The following is an 18,996-nucleotide window of genomic DNA, read 5'->3' on the forward strand; positions in this document are numbered from 1 at the left end:
GCAAACCTTCTTTGAGTCTTCCAAATTTCATGTGACTGTTCAGGAGGGATGAGATTTCCTGCACATTTTCCACAGCCTCAAAAACTAGGTTTGCACATCTAAATAATCAGTGTTGCTTTTGAAACAGTAAAAAGTAGAAAACTCTTAGAATAATAATGTAATTTCTGCTTCAGTCCTCGTGGAAGGCTCTTTATTTGTCTGTGTCCTGGAACATCTCCAGTTTATATAGTTCTAAAATATGATTTGTGTTCATGTAAAAAATCAAATGTGACTGGATAGTATTTCCTCTCTCACACTATACACTGAATTGGCCAAGTGGAAGTCTTTGTCAGTTCTGTTTAATGTACACATTTTAATAGGTCCTCTTAATGAAGAATATTCTGCTTGATATACCTATAGTTATCACATAAAAGAAGTTGGATAACTATTTGAAAGGATTTTCTATTTGTAGATTAATCGGAATGGAAAGTGTTATGCTGTAGAGTAACTTATTTTGGAAATCCCTTTCCATTGCTGTTTTGTCTTGGAGAAGGTATGGTGACTGGAATTGCTTCTGCTTTTCTTTCTCTAGATTTGAATAACTTGTGTTCACGGATCAACAGCATCAATATTTTAATATATGGAAAAATGGCAGTGGATTGTGTGAAAATGATACACTCTGGGGTAAGATTTTTTTTCTTGCCTTAGGAATTGTTTTCCACAGATGTATGTTGACTTCTTGTATTTATATGTGAAAATCAGAAATAGTCTATTCAGTCAACTGAAATCTATAAATATGAACTAGAAAAAAACCCACCCAAAAAGTATTTGCTTATGTAAATTCTTTCTAACAATAATATTGAAACAAAGCAATTCTTTTTGTCAATGCTCTTTACGTAGCAAGTAAAGGATCATGAATATGGATGATATTTATGTTCATAATTTGAATGTTTATTGCCATTAGGTAAGATAGATTGTAGGATTAAATTGATTCAGTTATACTAAAAGCTTTTAAAAAATAATCAAAACTATGTACATGTTTTTTTTATTGGCTGGGTGCTGGTGTCTTCCTTTGGCAGAGATAAAAGCTTGGGGTTTTTTTTAGCTTCTGGGTAAAGGACATTGGCAAGTCAGCCTACGAGTTTGTGAGACAGTGTTGCAACTAAAGGAGAACAAGCTGCAAACAGTTACTTCAGTATTTTTTATGAGATTGCCTGTCAGTTTGCTGACACTTCAATATTAGCCAGATATAAAATTAAAATTACTATACAATACGTTATTAGCTTGTGTTAGTGCTTTTTCATTTGCAATATAAATTCATACTAAATCATACTATGTTTTGGGCTGGAAGGAACCTTTAAAGATCGTTCAGTTCCAACCCACCTGTCATAGCCAGGGACATCTTTCACAACATCAGGTTCTCCAAAACCCCATCCAACCTGATTTTGAACACTTCCAATGACAGGGCATCCACAACTTCTCTGGGCGACTTGTTCCAGTGTCTCAGTGTCTTACCACCCTTAATGTAAAGAATTTCTACCTTATGTCCAATCTAAACCTAGCCTCTTTCAGTTTAAAGCCATTTACAAGCCTTGGTAAAAAGTCTTTCTTCATCAAAAAGATGGGAAGTTATTTAGTGAAGAAAATAGAGCTTTGTTTTGACATTCTTGGAAATATTTGTTATGCACAAAGGTTAAGGGCTTTGTCAAGTATGGAAAAACAATGGCTTGGGATTCTGTCAGGGTTTTTCAGCTCAAACTAGTACACCTCAGCTCTGGTGATCTGTGTATTGAAAAAGGGTAAAAATTATAGCAGACCTTAGGGCAAATACCACTTAAAGTTCAAGTTGCTCTGAATCTGTGGAACATTTTACTTTCAGTTCAGAGACTTGTGTATGCTTTTTATGTAATTCTACCTAAGATTAAATAATGACTTGCTTATTTCCCAGCTTTGAGAGAGGGGTGGGGTGTGGGATGGGGGGAGAGAGAGAGGGGAAAAAAAAAAAATATCTATTTATATTCCTTGAGAGGGATCTTTCTGTTTCTGGATAGTAGCTTGCACCCTGAATCTTACTGATTTTTAAGGATGCATGAATCAGTTCATGAAATAAATGGGACCAAAGCTGCTAATTTCAAGAATTACACCTAAAATTAGAGCTGAGGTATTTATATAATGTACAGTGACCTATATTACAGTTTTTCTATAACTATGTGCTTAGAAATATTCACATGATAACTTTTGAATCCCTATGTTTTCGGCATTGTTAATCTGACTAAATTAACATGGATTTCATGAATATATGCAGATAGAAGGAACTAAATGTTTAAATATTACTTTTGTCATGTAGACAATCCTCAAAGAGCAGGTGACATACACTGGCTGCCTCTTCAAATGGGTGAAGAAGAGTATCTCAGCTAAGAAAAAGTTGTTTATCCTTATGTTTTTCCCAACAGAGGTGTAACTCTGAGATTTTTATCATTTTTCACATTTTAGGTGAAGTCAGTAAGAGGTTTGGAAAGTACAGAACATGTAGGGCAGACTGACATGACAGTGACATTTATCTCTCTAAAAAGCAAGGCTAAAAAACCAGTTTAATAAATGTTTAGTGAATAGTTGAAGAAAGTTTTCTGAAGTTATAGTTGTGACCTAGTGCAGCATTTAAAAAAAAAATAAAAATTGCAAGATCATGTATTGGTGAAAACTTCCCGTGGAAATGAAGGATTCTGGCATATATCTTTGTAGACCCTTCTCTCTTTGTTACTCTTACTTTGCCTTATTTCCTGTCACATAATGTATTTTATTAAATTAATATTAATAATGAGAAATAATATTAACAGTAATTAATATTAAATATATATTTAAATAGCTTGCTGTATTTTTTATGAATCAGTAAAATACTTCAGAAGTCTTGCTTAGCAATGTGATTCCTTGTACTTTGGGGAATTTTTTCTGGCATAATTTACTGTATGGCTTCCATCAGCAGTTGGTCAACCTTGTGCCACAAACAGAATGGGTTAAAACTTTGATTTTGGAGAAATCACTGAGTCTAAGAAATATTTTCCAGCAAAAGGTGCTTGCTCTGACAGATGGCATGGTGGTAGGTCTTGGGAAGTATACATTTTCTGTAGTATGTGATCTATTAAATACATCTTTGAGAGCAAAAAAGAAAATTCTATAGGGCATCTTTTTCTATTTACATCAAGTATCTTCTCCAACGAGCATAGGTTATATGAAGGAAAAGTCAGCAACACCTCATGGTTGTGAATGAAGGATTTCACAGATTGAATTCTTTCAAATTGATTTAGCTATCAAGAATAAAAATTACCTAGATCCTTTTAGTAGAACCCCTTTAGAGATTGTGCTTTTAATTTATGTCAAAATTGGTGCGTGGCCCTTTTCAGCCCTTTGATACGTGTGAACTTGAGGGAACAACACGGGGGTTTTGGACTGAGTGGTAAGGTGTGCAGGTCAGTTTTACATTGGATTCTGCTATGAATCAAAGCCTTATTTCAGTGTTTGTCATATACCATGCTAAAGAGAGAAACATGCCTGGAAGATCAGCAAAACCAGTCTGCTTAGGGCAGAAAAATCTTCTACATCCATCAAATATGTATAAAATAAGAGTGACAGTCTTTATACAAATTTTTTGGTTCCACAGAATTTTGACAGTGAGCCCAGAATGGGTAGTTCCTGAACTTATTTCTAAATATACAAACCGGAGAATCAATTTTAAATTTGAAGAACAAATTGGCTGTATTGTCCTGATAATAATAAGAATATTGAGCAAGGCTCTGAGTGGCAATTAGAAGATAAAGATCAGTACTAAAGAGCTGGGTAGGAAACCACAGCGCACAGAGGACAACCCTTAGACAGCCAGAGTACACTAAAACCAGTGTTCAGTCTTCCCCAGTAGAACCTTTGTAGTACTTTCCGTGTGTCTCAAGCAAGGTTTTAATTGTGGAAGAATCTGAATGTGAGGGAACGCAGTGATTTCTGAAACTAGCAGAGTTGCAATTTGGCAGTTATGAAATAGATTTAATGTTTTTAAAAAAGGCAAAGTTTTAGCCATTAAAGAATTACTTCAGTAAGGTCCAGTATTTTTGTTTGCCTCTTACTGTTTCAAACCTCAGTTTTGTAGATTTTCATATTGTAATTCCCATACTGTTACAGCTTTAGCTAATGAGCTTGGAGGGAGGAGCAGGCTATTCCCAAAAAATGTGAATAACCATGTTGTTCTTGTCTCCTGAGAGGCTTTTGGTTTTGTAACAGATTAAGTGTCAGGGGAAATACTGTCTTTCCTTTATTTCTTACTTTTATTTGAATGAGGGGAGTAGGATTTGGTTTTATTGTTTCAAAATGTTGGTTGAATCTTAGAGTTTTTATATATGTATATATGTGTGCAGTGTAATATTCTTCTGTTGGTAAGAAAATCCACCAATTTATGTAAATGACTTTGATTCCCAAGCCACTTATCAGAGAATTTTGTAGCTAAAGGTCAAATTGAAACTAATCTATTTTGAAGACTAATATAGCATTAAATTTCAAAGCAGTGTGCAAACCTTGTGTAAAGTTTTTTCGTGTTAAAAATCTGCAAGTCACAGCCTGTCAGAGTTGACCATGAATTTGTAACAGACTGGAGAATATACTTGTTCTATCTATAAAACTAGATTTTGAGGCTAGTGCTGTTGTCTTTTCCTCATTGAAATTGCACGGTCCTTTCACAGGTGATTTTTGAATGAAATGTAATGCACTGCATATTACTTGAAAGTAGTCACCAGTGATCTATTACTATTCACAAAAAAGTTTCCATTATTAGCAACTTGTGTAAAGGCTTGAGTCTGTAATTTTAAAGTTCCTTCTGACACAGGAGAACAAGGCAAGTCAGCTGTACAGAGCTCCAATCCTGACTCAGCAACCAAGTCCTAGAATCTTGTTCAGCCTGCAATCTAATAAAATGCTGAAATGGGAATAATGTATAGAAGGGCAAGCTTTTTAGCAGAAGGTTGATTTCACTGTTGAAGGAACATTTGCATGAGTAGCATCAGCAACAGTGAAAGGAAGGACACATGTTAACACCTGGTTTCTGCAAAGTAGCTGAGTTTCCTGAAGCTTGTGTTTGTGTGTGGAAAGAATGAAATGACTGTCACATACGTTAGTAGGGCGGTGTGTTCCAGGCGCAAGAAATATTGAGCGGTCTAATTGATTTGACCTATTTTAACTTATGTAGCTCTGAGTATGGGTTACACTAAGGTGACTTACATGTGTCTTTTAGTCAAAATATACATTGTACTCCCATTTACAGCACTACCGGAAAATCACCATGCCCTAAATAGTTTCCTTTTGTATTAAACTGTGTGATTAAACTTTTTTTCTGCAGTAATTATATAAATCCTTTAATAACTAAATATATCACTGTCACTTAAGCTAGTAGCCTTTATTGCACAAAACATTAAGGTTTTGGATCTTAAATCATTTAGAGTAGCATTGTCAGATTGCTGAAATAGCAAAAAATAGCCATCATAGTGCAATATTTAGCTAAAACTGTCAACTTTAATCAGAAAACCCTTTTATATCTTGTAATCAAATAAACACGTGAATGAAAGTCATTCAGTAAAAGCTTATGGAAGTGCTTTTGGTAGAAGGTCAAATAGAAATAGGGTTCCGAGTCTAACATGTTTATTGGAATGGATCACACTGGTATAGCCCTGCTATACAGTTCTTGTACCAAAGGAACTGATTTTAAACGAGCTTTACGTTGTATCAGACTTTCCAGCATTATCTTTGTTTGGTCAGATACCTTTCTTACTATCTCTGTGTCCTAAATATGTTTTCTATTTCCTCCCCTTAAAAAAAAAAAAAAAAAATATGTAAGTTTGCTGCTAAAACAGTGAGTTGCTTCAGGGGCTTAAATCATTTACCCCTTAAATCATCCTTTTCTTGTTGGTGTCTGAGGAACTTTATACCAAAGTGAAAATACAGTTGCAAATGCAATTACTTTCTGTGCCAGAATCGCAGGAGTGACACCACACAAGTTTGTAATGTCTCTTTTGCTACCAGAAACCTACCTATTGATTGACCTACCTGTTTGACCCTTAAGAAGGAAATTTGGAAGACCAAAACAGAAAATATCTACAAGTAGAATCTCTTCAAAATGTAGTTGTAGCTCAGTAAGAACTAAGTTCTGAGGAAAGAGTGTTTTGTCACTACTGATCTGATGTCTGATTCCTTTTCTAGCTTAGTTACACTTAACTCAGAAAGGAGTCAGTCTTCAGTATTTTGGAAGGGGAATTATGCTTTTTTATTCAGTGTGACTCTTCCCCTCTAGCCCTTTTCAAAATTAGCATTCAGTCACAGTAGCATTGAAAGCACAAAAAAATTTAGCAGAAATTGAAAAAAAAAAATGCTCACTGGCATTGGTTGGAAATATGAATTCTGTGGATGGAAACCTAAATAGAGAAACTTGAAGGCAGTGTTGAGAATTTGTTCAGGCTTTCTGTTTCTTGAATTTCTTGAGACTTTAGGGTGAAATTTCATGTCACATGCTCTTAAAAGTATGTGGTACAGCCTATGTAATAATCTGTTTATCACCCTGTTCCCATAGGACACAGTTGTAGTAGCAGGATTTAAGTTGGCAAAATCACCTACAGCAGCAGAGGATGGTAGACATCATTGCCACCTGGAGGCATCTGAAGAAGATGGATCAGCCATTTATGTACGTGAGTACCCAAAATTTTTTTTTTCCAAATACCTTTACAGTAGAAAAAGCAATAAGATCTATTAGGATCTGATACATTAGATTATTTTAGCATGTTTGTCAGGACACATCTCTGTGTGTCTTCATACAGTTTTGTGATAACCCAAACCATGCAAGATCCAAATTATCTTGGACATCCCCAGTAAATTTCTACTTGTTGAGCGCAGAAACTTGACCTTAGTTGGCTTTACATAGATCCCTAGAGGACTATTGAAACCTGGAGAATGGTTTAAATCATTCTCATGCATGACACAGTGCGGAAATGCAGACAAGGTAGAGGGAGCAGGAGTGGTCTTGAGTTTATAATTCTTAGGTTTTTTTCTGGTCTATGAGTTTGTATTGCTTTAACTCACATCATTATACTTTGCCTTTGAAATATAGGAATTCCTAGATTGTTAATTTTTGAAAGAGTTACAGCCTTTTTTCTGAGGAAAATATTTGTTCTTTTGTGCTACTCTTGCATCAGTACAGTTCATCTTACATGCTTCCATCTTTGAGATATGAGAGTGGAGGTACCCTGTTCTTCCTCTGCTGCTTCTATGTGTGGTAATGCATCAGCAGTGCATGGCTGTTGTAGGCACTGTGTCTTTGCTTCAAGAAACATTTGCTAATCTTTTTAAGCCTAACTAGGTATTTTAAAAGTTATAGGACTTTAAAATTACAAAAGTTTAAATACCAAAGTATTTAGGATATTTTGCATTTGGAAAACTGTCATAGCCCCTCCATGGGGAGCAGTGAGAGTGTCTGGGTGTGGAATGAAGCTTAAGTTTTCAAAAACTTTGTTGGATGCCTCAGTGGGAGATATTTCTAATATTTGTTACGAAAGTTATTACAATAGTTATGGGCATCTGGTGAGAGAGTGTTGCATGTTTTTGATGACTGTAATTGTTTACTACTGTTAAGAAGGAGGATGATAGTATTGAACTGAACTCTCAGTGACAATGCTGTAAACTATTCTGTAGTCAGTGAAAAGGAAAGGGCACCTTCACTGGAGAACAATAAAGCATTATACTGTATGGTGATTCCTTTGAGCCCATCCATCAGATTTTGAAACAAACTTAGAAATAATTATGAAAAATTAAAAGCAAAAGCATATAGAAAAGTGTCTTTCTAAAATGCATTCTGTGCCATTATTAAGGTGTGAACTTTTTTCTGTAAAATTGTCTGAAAATAATTTTAAATTTAAGAAAATATTTTATTTCAGAAAGGCACTTCTTTCCCCCCCCCCCAGAATTTACCTCTATAGATAATTAAAGTTTGGCATGCAGCTCAATGAGAAACAAAATCAATTAAAATTGTAGTGCAGACTGTTTCATGACATTTTTTATTGATAACAATGACATACAGATAGAAGAAGTATGTTTCACTGAAGATAATAGCAAAACTGTGCCCTGAGTTAATGTGACCTGAGTTATACTGCACTTCTGCTTTAGAAAATATGTGTTACTTAAAGTAGCTTTTGTCTGAGTGTAATCAGAGTAAATACTGTTTTCTTTGTAGGATAAAATTGTACTAGTTTCAGAAGTGATTCACATAGCAAAAGAGCCTGTAATGCTGTTTTATATTTGCTTATGGTGTTATATTTGCTTTAGAGTTATCAAATGCAGTGTCTTCAATTTTGTAATCAGCAAGTTTGTTATTTTTTCTCCTCAGATTTATCCTAAACAAAAAAAATACGCTGCTTCAGAAACTGCATCTGTGGTGAGTTTATATTTGGGATGTTTTTAAACTGTGAGAGACTAACTACATGTAAATAAGAATGTCTGGATGGAATTCTTTTTCTTTCCTGCCTATTACACTTCCATACTCTCATCACAGCAGTTATTTTATTTAGTTTTAAATTTTGCAAATATGTCTGGAAAACAGAAGAAAATATGAAAAAGTAATACTTTTCTGTACTTGCAGTGTAGTTATTTTGATCTCAAACTAGGCTGTATGTTGGTTTGAGAGATAAACTAGAAAGGTAATGGTCATTCTAAAGATCATGCGCTTTACAAAAATGTAAATATGAATCTTCCTTTGATTTATAATCAGACTTCATGTACTGGTCTTATCTTTTGATTAACATTTAGAACAAACCTTTATGTGTCTAAATTAAAAATTTACAGGAGATAGTATATTAAAGGCATAGAAACTGGTGTATGAAATTTTATTATTCTTTCATAAGGTTAAAGGTTTAGTACTAAAGATGCTACAGCTTGGCTTTGTATTAATTTGGGAAGACACTTCTTTTTTCTCCCCACCCCCCAGTATAGTAATAGGAAACCAGTTTTCAGTCTGTTTTGCAGAATTTGTATTCTTTAAAAGAGACCAATCAGCATATAATGTAACCTTAAGGTGAAAGGATAGTAGCCCTTAAACAGTAGAAGGTAGTCCTCAATTTCTTTAATCCTCCAAGAAATGCTGTTTTAATGAGAAGACTTACACAATGGCTGTGAGAGGTAAACCACCAGCCCCTGAGACAGTGATCTGTGCAGTGACACTGTCAATAGTACTTATAAAATTATTTATGCATATACTCTGAAAAACCCTTTGCATGGACATGTTAAAATCAATCAGTAAAAAATCACTTTCCATCATTCTTTCTTATAATTACTTTTATTCACCTATTTCATGTATTGAAACTTATATGGACATTATTTTAAGGAAGATTTCTCAAAAAAATGAAAGTAAGTCTTGTGTGCTTTATTAGGTGTGAAAATACATATGTATGTATCTTTAGAGAGTCTAAAGTGAATAAGGAAGAAATAGATAACCTTTTTTCTTTTTAGGATTAAATCATATCTGAGGGTATATAATGTTAAAAGACAAAATTATGGATGAATATTTCAACAATTTTTTCTTCTCTTCCCTAATTTTATCATGCCTTTCCAGTCTGTTGCACCAAAATATGTGTATACTCCTCTGAATCATCTTAAAGATGGAACTATAGTGAATTTGTATGGCATTGTGAAATTCTTCAAGCCTCCATATGTAAGCAAAGGAACTGGTACGTACTATATTCAAGAAATATAAAACTCCTCCTTCAAACAGAACTGTTCTTACGATGTTTATTAAAAATCAGCCAGAACAAAAAGTTCAGGTGATCCTTTGACCACAGTTCTCAGTTAACCTCAACAAAACAGAACAACAAATAGGTAAGGGATATCAGTCACTTTAGGCAGACTGGTGGACATAGTAAATGAAGAAAGTGTTTATGAAGCTAATACTATCAGTAGAAAACAGAGAAAGTGACCTGTGCAAAAAAAAAAAGTGCAAAAGCCCTGCACCTGTCCTTGTGGGAAAGGTTTATTGTGTAAGTATGTGCAATTCTTCCTTGAGATTTTGACAATGAGTTTTATGAACTGCTTATGCAGTGCCAGTATATTTGTTATTTGGAGAAGCTGTGCAACAACTGAATTTTTTCTGAGAGATGAACACTTAATGATTGTGTTGGTTTTGCTAGAAGATCATACCATTTCACTAGGTGCTCAGTAAGTATACAGCTAGGTGATATCCCTGCTAAATTCAATTAAGCAGTAGTTTCTTATTTGATTCAGAATTAATGAAAGTATTTTATGCTTGTTATAAAGTTACTGTGCATTTTAAAGTTCAGGGAGGGTTTCCTCTTCTATATGTATTTCTAATCAAACAAAAAAGAATAATTAGGATGGTGACTGATTTTTATGGTGTTAGTTATGCATGCAAGTTTCTTGAACAATGTCAATAGCCATGAATTTGGCTTCTAAATACCAAAATTTAAGTGAACGTTAAATCAGAACTAAGAATTAGTGGCTTGTTTGCAAAATCTTTTCAAACAGATCTGTGTGATCTTACTTGCTCAAAAACTTGCCAGCAGCAGTCTGAAAGGTGATGCACGCAAGGCATTAAATGCCTTTGTGAGAGCACAGTACTATAGCTGCAGTACCATGGCTTCCAGAATGAGCTTTGCTTACTGTTGGGTAGCTTGAAACAAAAATGAAATAGCCAAAAGGTGTGCAAACTTGGTGGCACACTTGAAAAAAGTTCCAAGTCCAGCTAAGATTCAACTAATGGCTTCACTTTTGAATACCAAGCAATCTTCACCCTTCGTTTGAATCAGTTTAGAGTGTAGGAGAAACGTCTGGGAGGTCTGTACAAATACATGTATACTACTTTCAGTATGTTCAAATGAACTGTACTGATATCATCTGTATTGTGGCTATGCTAATTACTTCTGTTTGGTGCACATAGTATTCTTCTAGATAAGCAGGTATACTGGTTTGAAAGATCCTATTGACAGGAAATCTTTGCTCTCGCTTGTAGCTAAAGTGTGGTCTAACGCTTGCCTACAGAAAAGACAAGACGTGTGTGCTGCTCTCTGGGCTGTAGTACACCAGGTGTCAGCTGTACTAAAGGCAGCCACCAGCCCCGTCAGTAGTCATAGTAACATAGGAATTTTCAAGAATATATGAAATTAACTAGGTCCACAAGCTAATGAATAGCTTGCAGCTAATGAATTCCTTGCAGCAGGGAGTTCAGCAGTGTTTTTACATACTGTTGGCCCTGTCAACAGAAGAAAGCATATATCTGCAGCGTTAGGGCTCAGTGCCCTGATGTCTGCAGGAGAGCAGTTCTGTGCTTCCCATACAGTTAGTTGTCAAAATGTATGTTCCTGTTTTTGTTTGTTATAGAAGGTGACAAGGCTTGTTCCTAGAAAACCTTTCTGCTGTGCATTCTTAGTGTTGAAAAGGCAGTAGTGTTCCCAAAATAACTCTAAAACATAAACAAAAAACAAGTCTGAAGAATATGGGATAATCTAATTTAAACATAAACATTTGAAAAATAGATGTAGTCATTAAGTTGGGAACTAAGCCAGTAATGGTCCATCTGTTTTTATAGCAAATATAGCATGTTTGGTCGGGTTTTTTTTTTCCTTTTGAGACTGTGTAGAGTAGGATAAAATTAATGTTAATTTAGTCATCAGTACACTAAAGTTATTTTTCTAAACAATAAACTGCAAATCTTTAAGATTATATATTGTTTTGAGTGTTTTATATAGGAAAAAGCAAATGGTAGTTGTTAAGAGAAGGCTGTGTCAAAGTTGGTTGTCACTTTTTTCAGAAAATAATTGATTTTTAATACTGTAACCCAGTAAAAGTGGAAGACTACAGTTTTCCAGTTGTTTTTCATTAGAAATGTTACAACACAACAGATATTCCTAGAAGTAAATGAGGAATAACAGTAAATGAAAGTGTTTGCAGGAACTCAATGCATTTAGTGTGGAAACAGAAAAGTGTTCTGCTCTCTAGTTAGAAATGCAGCCATTCATAAAATACTAAATTAAGTGTGTGCATGTTTCCTCTGTGTATAGCAAATCAAGTTACAGTGCTAGCTTACAAGTAATAGTAACAAAATTTATTCTACCCCTAGAACTGAATACTTTTGGAACTGTCATGTGATTTAGCTACAGTTAATACTTAGGCAATACTTAATATTTATAACATATTAATTGAAGGAAAGATTCCAGAAGGAGCTTTTCAAAGGTCAGAGATAGATTCCCAGATACTAGTGAATGGGTAGTGTCAGGTTGCTGGGGGCTTAAGGAGAAGGATTTGGGGCTGCCAGGCATGAAAAAGGTTTGAAAATGGGAAAGAAGCAAACTGTGCTGTCTGTGGGTGCCCTGGGGATTGGCCTCCAGGAGGAGTGGCTGGGGCTGCCCTGGGCCCAGCACAGCTGGTTCCAGCCCACCTGTCACAGGGCCTGGCTGAGCCCCTTGGTCAAGGTAGCAGTGCCTCTGGGAAAACCAAGTGAAGAAGGGGCAAAACACGGCATGGCACTGAGAAGTGAGGAGGAAAAATGTGCGCAACAACCCTGTGACACCAAGGTCAGGGAAGCAGGAGGGGAGGAAGTCATCCAGGTGCTGGAGCAGACCTCAGATGAGCAGATTGTTCTACAGAAAAAGCGTGTAAGGACGGAAGGAGCGTGAAAGAAGAGGATCTGTTATGGACTGACCACAACTCCCCATTCCTCATCCCCCCTGCACTGTTCTAGGGAAGAGGGGAGGTAGAGATGTTAGGAATGAAGAAGTGAAGTTGAGCCTGGGAGGAAGGAGTTTGGGGGGAAAGGTTTTTTAGTCTTTTACACCATTCTACCCTATATTTACTGGTAGTAAATTAAATCTTCCCCAAGTTGAGTCTGTTTTGCCTGCGATGGTAACTGGTGAGGGATCTCCCTGTCTTTATCTCAACCCACAAGCTTTTCCACCTTATTTTCTCCCCTGTCCTGTTGAGGAGGCAGAGTGAGAGAGCAGCTGGATGGGCACCACACAACCCACCAAGGCCACCCCAGCATATATGCTAGGACTCTCTGGGTTTTTCAAACATTCCTGTTCTTTGGGTTATAATGAAATGAGTATAAATCTGCAGAAAGGATCTTGAGAAGCAAATTTCCTTTGAAGATAAAAATCTCAGGGGAATGAAAAATCTCTTTATCTTAAAAAGACAAACAATAGTAACAGTCTTCATGGTTTCTCAAATAGAATGAGTAAATTTAAAAGTTTACAAAACACTTCTTTTGGGTGGGAGTTCTCATTAGTGATATTCTTTCCTGCTTGACACGCCACTAAATCTGCTAAAGACTTTGTTATAAAGGTCATTATACAGAGCAGATAAGTGTTTTGTTTTTAACATTAAAAAGTTAAATTATTTTAATTTTGATTGTGCAGAAAACATCAAAAAGTCAATCTGCCAAACAACATCTGTCCACTGTAGTGAGCTTCTCAAAATCTTCATTTTGTGTTGCTGTATGGTGATTGCTTATGCTAGACCTGTTCAAATGCTATCAGTCTTACAATATCTATATAATATATAGATACATAAATACATACATATATTTATTTGAAAAGTTGAGCTCTCACTGATACTCTCAGCCTGCAATTGTAATAGATTTCTTAGCTGTGTTTGTAAGGAACTGAAAAGATTAGCTTTGTCTATAATACTTCAGAATATTGCCAGCTGTGAATGGAGGTACTTTCCCCTTGAAAAATATTGCAGGTTCAAAACTCAGGCTTAAAAGAAATAAACAAAACAAACCCCACAAATCTTTTACAGCTTTTGTTTCCTTTGTTCACACTGCTGACCACTAAAAGGGTAGGAAGGAAGTTAATAAAATGTAGAAAGTACTATTTTTACTCTTTGAGTAAATCACGGCAGGACATTCTTGAAGGATCGCATGGTCTAGATTTGTGATTTGTCCAGCTGCTTTAACAAGACTCTGGGGACCTGTGGACTTTGAACATCTTACTTAGATAAGCACCAATTGCTGGAAATTATCAAGACAGCCATTCTTTCCAGATGTGTAAAACCAAAAATGTTAAATAAACTGTCAGGATAATATGTCTCTGAAACAACTAGGACAGATTTTTGCAACTGAGTTATTTGACAGATGACTTCAGTTTCATAAGTAGTAGAAATTAAACAGAGGATCATTTACTTAACAACTAGTCCTTGCCTAAATATCATTAATTTTCTAATATATCTTCCATATATTTTTTTCCTTTGGTAATATAAAAAAAAACCCCAAGCACAACAATTTATCAATGAAGATAATGGACACAATTTTGAAAAGTTTCTTTTTTATGAGGATAGTTATGATTCACTTGCTACTGTATCATGAAAATCTCCTAAACAGATATCATTGATATGGTAAAGTTGATTGACATAAAAATATTCACACTCAGTTAAATATTTCAGTGTTAGGTTTTTGTTTTTTTTACACAATCCAGAGTTATGTCTGCTTGAGAGGGTGCAAAATACTTAATGATTGCTCTGAAATGCTAGGGCATGAAACGGGTCGTGAGGAGATTCTGTAGTCGCATTAGATCTGGCACAATCCTGCACTATTACATTCTCTTTCTGACACTGTGTTAATAGAATCATACAGCTTTAAACTGGTACCTGGTGGAAGCATGGGCAGTGGAGCCACTGTACTTAATCTGTATGGGTGTCTATTCACTGTATAGATATGCCCCTAGATAGGGGATATTACTCATTGTTACATGTATTAAAGCTTAAGGCTAAAGCTTTGCACTGTGTTCCCGTGAAAGCAAGTGGTACCCAAGTTATCCTTGTCAGTTTATATAATCTATAAACGTTCATAATTTTGATGACAATTATTGCATTAGACAAATGTTAAAACACTAATGCATGAAACGAGTTTTCAGTATGATCGTAAATTATTTATTCCAGATAAAGTTGTTTTAACTAAGCATGCTTCAGCTCAGGGTGTGTAGTTTGGAATATCTATACATGAGAATTTCATGTGTTCTGAAAACCATCCAAGGAAGTACTTCAGGTCCTGCTTGGTACAACAGACAGATGGGTTTCTGTCTGCTGGAAGGTCTCTTGCAGGTGTTCAGAATTATATTGTAAGTTTCCTTCCTGAATAATTTAAGAGTCTTAGGTATTTTATATTATATTTAGCAAAGGTGATTCTCACCTCCTCCTCCCCTCCCTTAAGCCCAACAAGGACATCTCAAGTATTTAGCCTGAGTAAAAACAGTAAATGCATCTGTCTTTATAGTGTCCAATTACAGACGTTATGTGCTTGACCATGAAGGTTTTGGGACATTACAGTGTGATGCTGCTGCTTCCCCAAGTCTGCCTTTTTTTTTTTTTTTTTTTTTTTTTTTTTCCCCTGCAGATATTAGTCACTGTTTTCCATAGTGCAGGGAAGAATTATGGCATGAAGAATCCTTGCTGCTAGTTCACAAGATGTCATGAGAGTAAAATCCTGTTCTCCTGGGGAAGCCTCCACCTAGCTTGTTCCCTTAGATATATGCAGTATAGTAATGTCAGATGTTGAATTAAAGTCTCATTTCAGCTTACCTAGACATGCATGTGAATGACAACTATTGAAATACTTCTTAGAATCAAATTAATAAAGGGTAGCATTTTCAGAAAGTACACTTCTAAAAACTTGAACATTTCCAGGTCTGCAGTTCTACATGCCCAAAACACAGTTTAAGAACCAACAATCAGATTCCTCAAGATATTTTTAAGCCCTAAATTTTATTTTTATTTTCAGTTTTTATTTGATCTTGAGCCAAGTTCATCAAAATTCTCAGTCCAGAATTTTTTTAAAACTATGTAGCTGAAAAAAAAAATTACTTTAAACTATAGCATGTGGGCAACTTTGATTAAAATAGTCAAATTTTCTTAAGTAATAGCAAACCAACTTTAGAGTGCAAAACAAACCAGACTGTTGTGGTAACTGATGGTCTAATTGTGAGGAAGCAGGCTTATAGTTAAATCTGCAGTAGTTTTGGTCTTTGAAGTATTGAGTTCCATTTTGGTTTTTTGAGGATGAATTTAAATTTTGCAGAACAGAATAAAGGTTTGCAGAGGTAAAGATAGTGATTTTGTTTCTGGAGCCTAAAAATGAGATTAATGTTCTTTCCCTTCTGTTCATAGTGGAGTTTGTGTTTCTTTTTTTAAAATAATTGCTGTTTCCTATCATTTAATAATGAAGATAAATAAAAGTTTTAAAAAAATACAGTTGAATAAATAGTTAACAGAAAGAAATCTTAGGACAGTCACTTTGATCTACAAGTTACAAATAATAGCATTAAAGCATCTGTTCAGCCAGATGCTTCTGGTAGTTACTCAATGTATCTCTTAGGTGTATTGCATGTTAGAAATAACAAGCTGTAGTAAAGCATCTTCAGTTTGATTCTTAAAGGTTTTGTTTTAGGTTTTGGCAGTATATGTGTTTGTATAGGAGTGTGTGTATATTTGCATTATTTTCCTTCCTGTGTTTTGTTGAACATATTTGGTAAATTAGCTGGTTCAACTGCTTGGGTTTAGTACAAAGACACCTGTGTATTGAATGGCCTCAGTAATTCTTGAAAACATTGGTGTTTGGTGTAGTTTTGAAGAGAGAATTTCCTACAATAATCTCCCTCTGTTTTTGTGTGTGTATTGAAATATAAGAAACAGAAGGCAATGTCTAATTAGCATCCCTTATTGCCAACAACATTGCCAAAAACATTTTTCTCTCTTTGCAGGAGGAAGTTATTGATTCAGGATAGTGGGTTTTCTACTGAAATGTTAGTCAGGAGTGCATATATGATTGCCCAAAAGGAGATTCATAATTAAATCGATGTATAAATTTTTAAGGTAGAAAGCAAACGCATTTGTTAGGAACTGCTGAAGTCCTCAATAAAACTAAAATAAATGTTTTATCAGTAAGTGCTAAATGGCTTCCTACAACATCAGTAACTACTAATCTGGAAAGCTTTTGTAGCAGTTCAGGTTTTCTTACAGTGACTGAAATAAAAAGTAAGAATCTGTGGGGTTTGTGTATGGGTTTGTTTTTTTTAATACATCTGTACACTGTGGAGAGATGCTGACTTTCTGAGCATGCTAATGAGTGATGTAACAGTCCATAAAAGAGTGGAAATGCTATGGCATTTATAAAAAGAAAGCTATAACCTGAAAAATGAACCTAAACCGTCATCACACTGGAGGAAACTTCAGCTTTTCAATGACTGTTGCAGGGCTACAAAACATTCGTATTTCAGACTATTTAAAGTCAAGACCTAGAAGCTTGGAGGAGATCAGTGTTCTCCATGTAGTTAATGTAACCTTGCACTGATCTGGAATTTGACTAGGTTTAAGATAGTCTGTGCAATATTAATGATTTCCCTTTGTTGCATAAATTTATTTTCTAAAAGCTGCTTCATCAAATAGTTGTGGGGTTTATATGAGATGAAATAAAAAACTAAGTAACAAGGTAAGGTAATTGTATTTCTAAAGAACAGTTAAGAACTAGTCTGAAAGATGCAAGAAGCGTGTGGACAGTTGCATCACTGTACTTTCGTTAAACCAAACATTGCTTTTCTCTGCTTTTTTTTTTTAGCATAAACACCAGTTCTGAGGTGTTACAAGCATAATTAGACAGGTGTCCATTGCTGGCAGTCCTTAACATGATGTTAAGCCTGAGTGGGAATACCCCTTCATAATAATCCATATATTAAAAAAACCCATAGGTATAGTTTGGAGTTCTGTGTAGTATAAGCCTAAACCCAATGCTTTTACTGAGTCAGTCTAGTATGAAAGTGAAAACATTCTTTCATAGTAATAAAGTTCAACTGTAAATCCAGTGTGTAAATGTAATATTTTTAAGACAGATTATTACAAGTAAAAATTGCTAGTGGTAAAGTTTTCCTTCTTTAAGAAAAGTTAATCAGTGAAGTAAACTTACCTAGTAAAGGAAAATTGATTGACTACAATATGTAAACTTTTTTTTTTGCTTGAGGGATTTTGCTTCATTGGAAAGTATTTTATGAAAAATCAAAAGCTTGACCAATGGCATTTATTATATCATTTCCTATAACACTGGGATATTATTTAAATTCAGCAATACTGTTTAGAGTTGAATTCATTATTTGTGCAGAAAAGTGAATTTGATCACTGAACTGCTATGCTGCTATGGAAAGCAGAAGGCAATTTTCACATTCCAGCTGGAGAAGGAAAGATGCATGGCTTTTTGGTTTTAACCTTCAAAAAGGACTTGCTGGTTAAGGATTTCTTTGGAAGAAAACTGGTCTTTATGCTTTGTTCTTGAAGAACTCTATTTTAATTAATTTTAATGTAGAAGTGATGTTTTGAGATGATAGTTAAGAATGGAAGTCTAAAATCGCAGAAACTGAACTTACGTAGGTGTTATCGAACTGTATAAAGCAAGTATAATTTATATTACTTTTGAGTAGGATGATTATTAGTCATTTGAGTATGCTGATTGCACAGCAAATGGAGGGAGTGTGTTCTCTTTTTCTCCCTTAGCAGGCAGCTGCACGTGTGAAGGTGATGAGCACAGCATCAAAGAGTAACCACAATTTTACTGTGGATCATTTTCATTATTCACTTCATTCCTATGTTGGATTTTATCAATGCACTGTAACATGTTACCCTGTGTCCTCAAAGGATTGTAAATCTTTGAGCCATATGGGTTTTTCTTCTTAATTGCTCATTTTGCTCATGTCATTTTGCAGCTGAACTGTTAAGTTAACCTCTAACCAAAAATATTTCATATTTCTTATTCAAAGAAATACAACAATCCATCCTCATATTACAGTATAAATACTTGCAGTTTTGTCAGCCACTGATGCAACTTTCTTTATATCTGCTTATCCTAGCATAGAATGTTAGGATAGGTGCTATATGGTACTTGACCATGTGCCTTTGGTGGGAGCATGCAAAGAGTGATGCTTAGCAACTTCTGAGTGCAATAGATGAGAATTT

At 35.1% G+C, this 18,996-nt stretch overlaps 1 protein-coding gene across 3 annotated transcripts in view; it reads left to right on the forward strand.

Annotated features, from left to right (window-relative positions):
- POT1 (protection of telomeres 1) overlaps positions 1 to 18,996 on the forward strand; it is a 75,837-nt gene that overhangs the window by 10,650 nt on the left and 46,191 nt on the right. For 2 of the 3 annotated variants that reach the window (XM_037388927.1, XM_037388928.1), the window contains exons 4-7: positions 572 to 663; positions 6,581 to 6,691; positions 8,387 to 8,434; positions 9,608 to 9,722. In XM_037388927.1, coding sequence (XP_037244824.1) covers positions 572 to 663; positions 6,581 to 6,691; positions 8,387 to 8,434; positions 9,608 to 9,722 — 366 coding nt within the window. Of the gene's footprint in view, positions 1 to 571; positions 664 to 6,580; positions 6,696 to 8,386; positions 8,435 to 9,607; positions 9,723 to 18,996 lie in introns of those variants that run through there. The other variant, XM_037388929.1, reaches the window with a different exon arrangement.

Source organism: Falco rusticolus, chromosome 5 (assembly GCF_015220075.1).
Source record: "Falco rusticolus isolate bFalRus1 chromosome 5, bFalRus1.pri, whole genome shotgun sequence".
NCBI classification, from domain to species: Eukaryota; Metazoa; Chordata; class Aves; order Falconiformes; family Falconidae; genus Falco; species Falco rusticolus.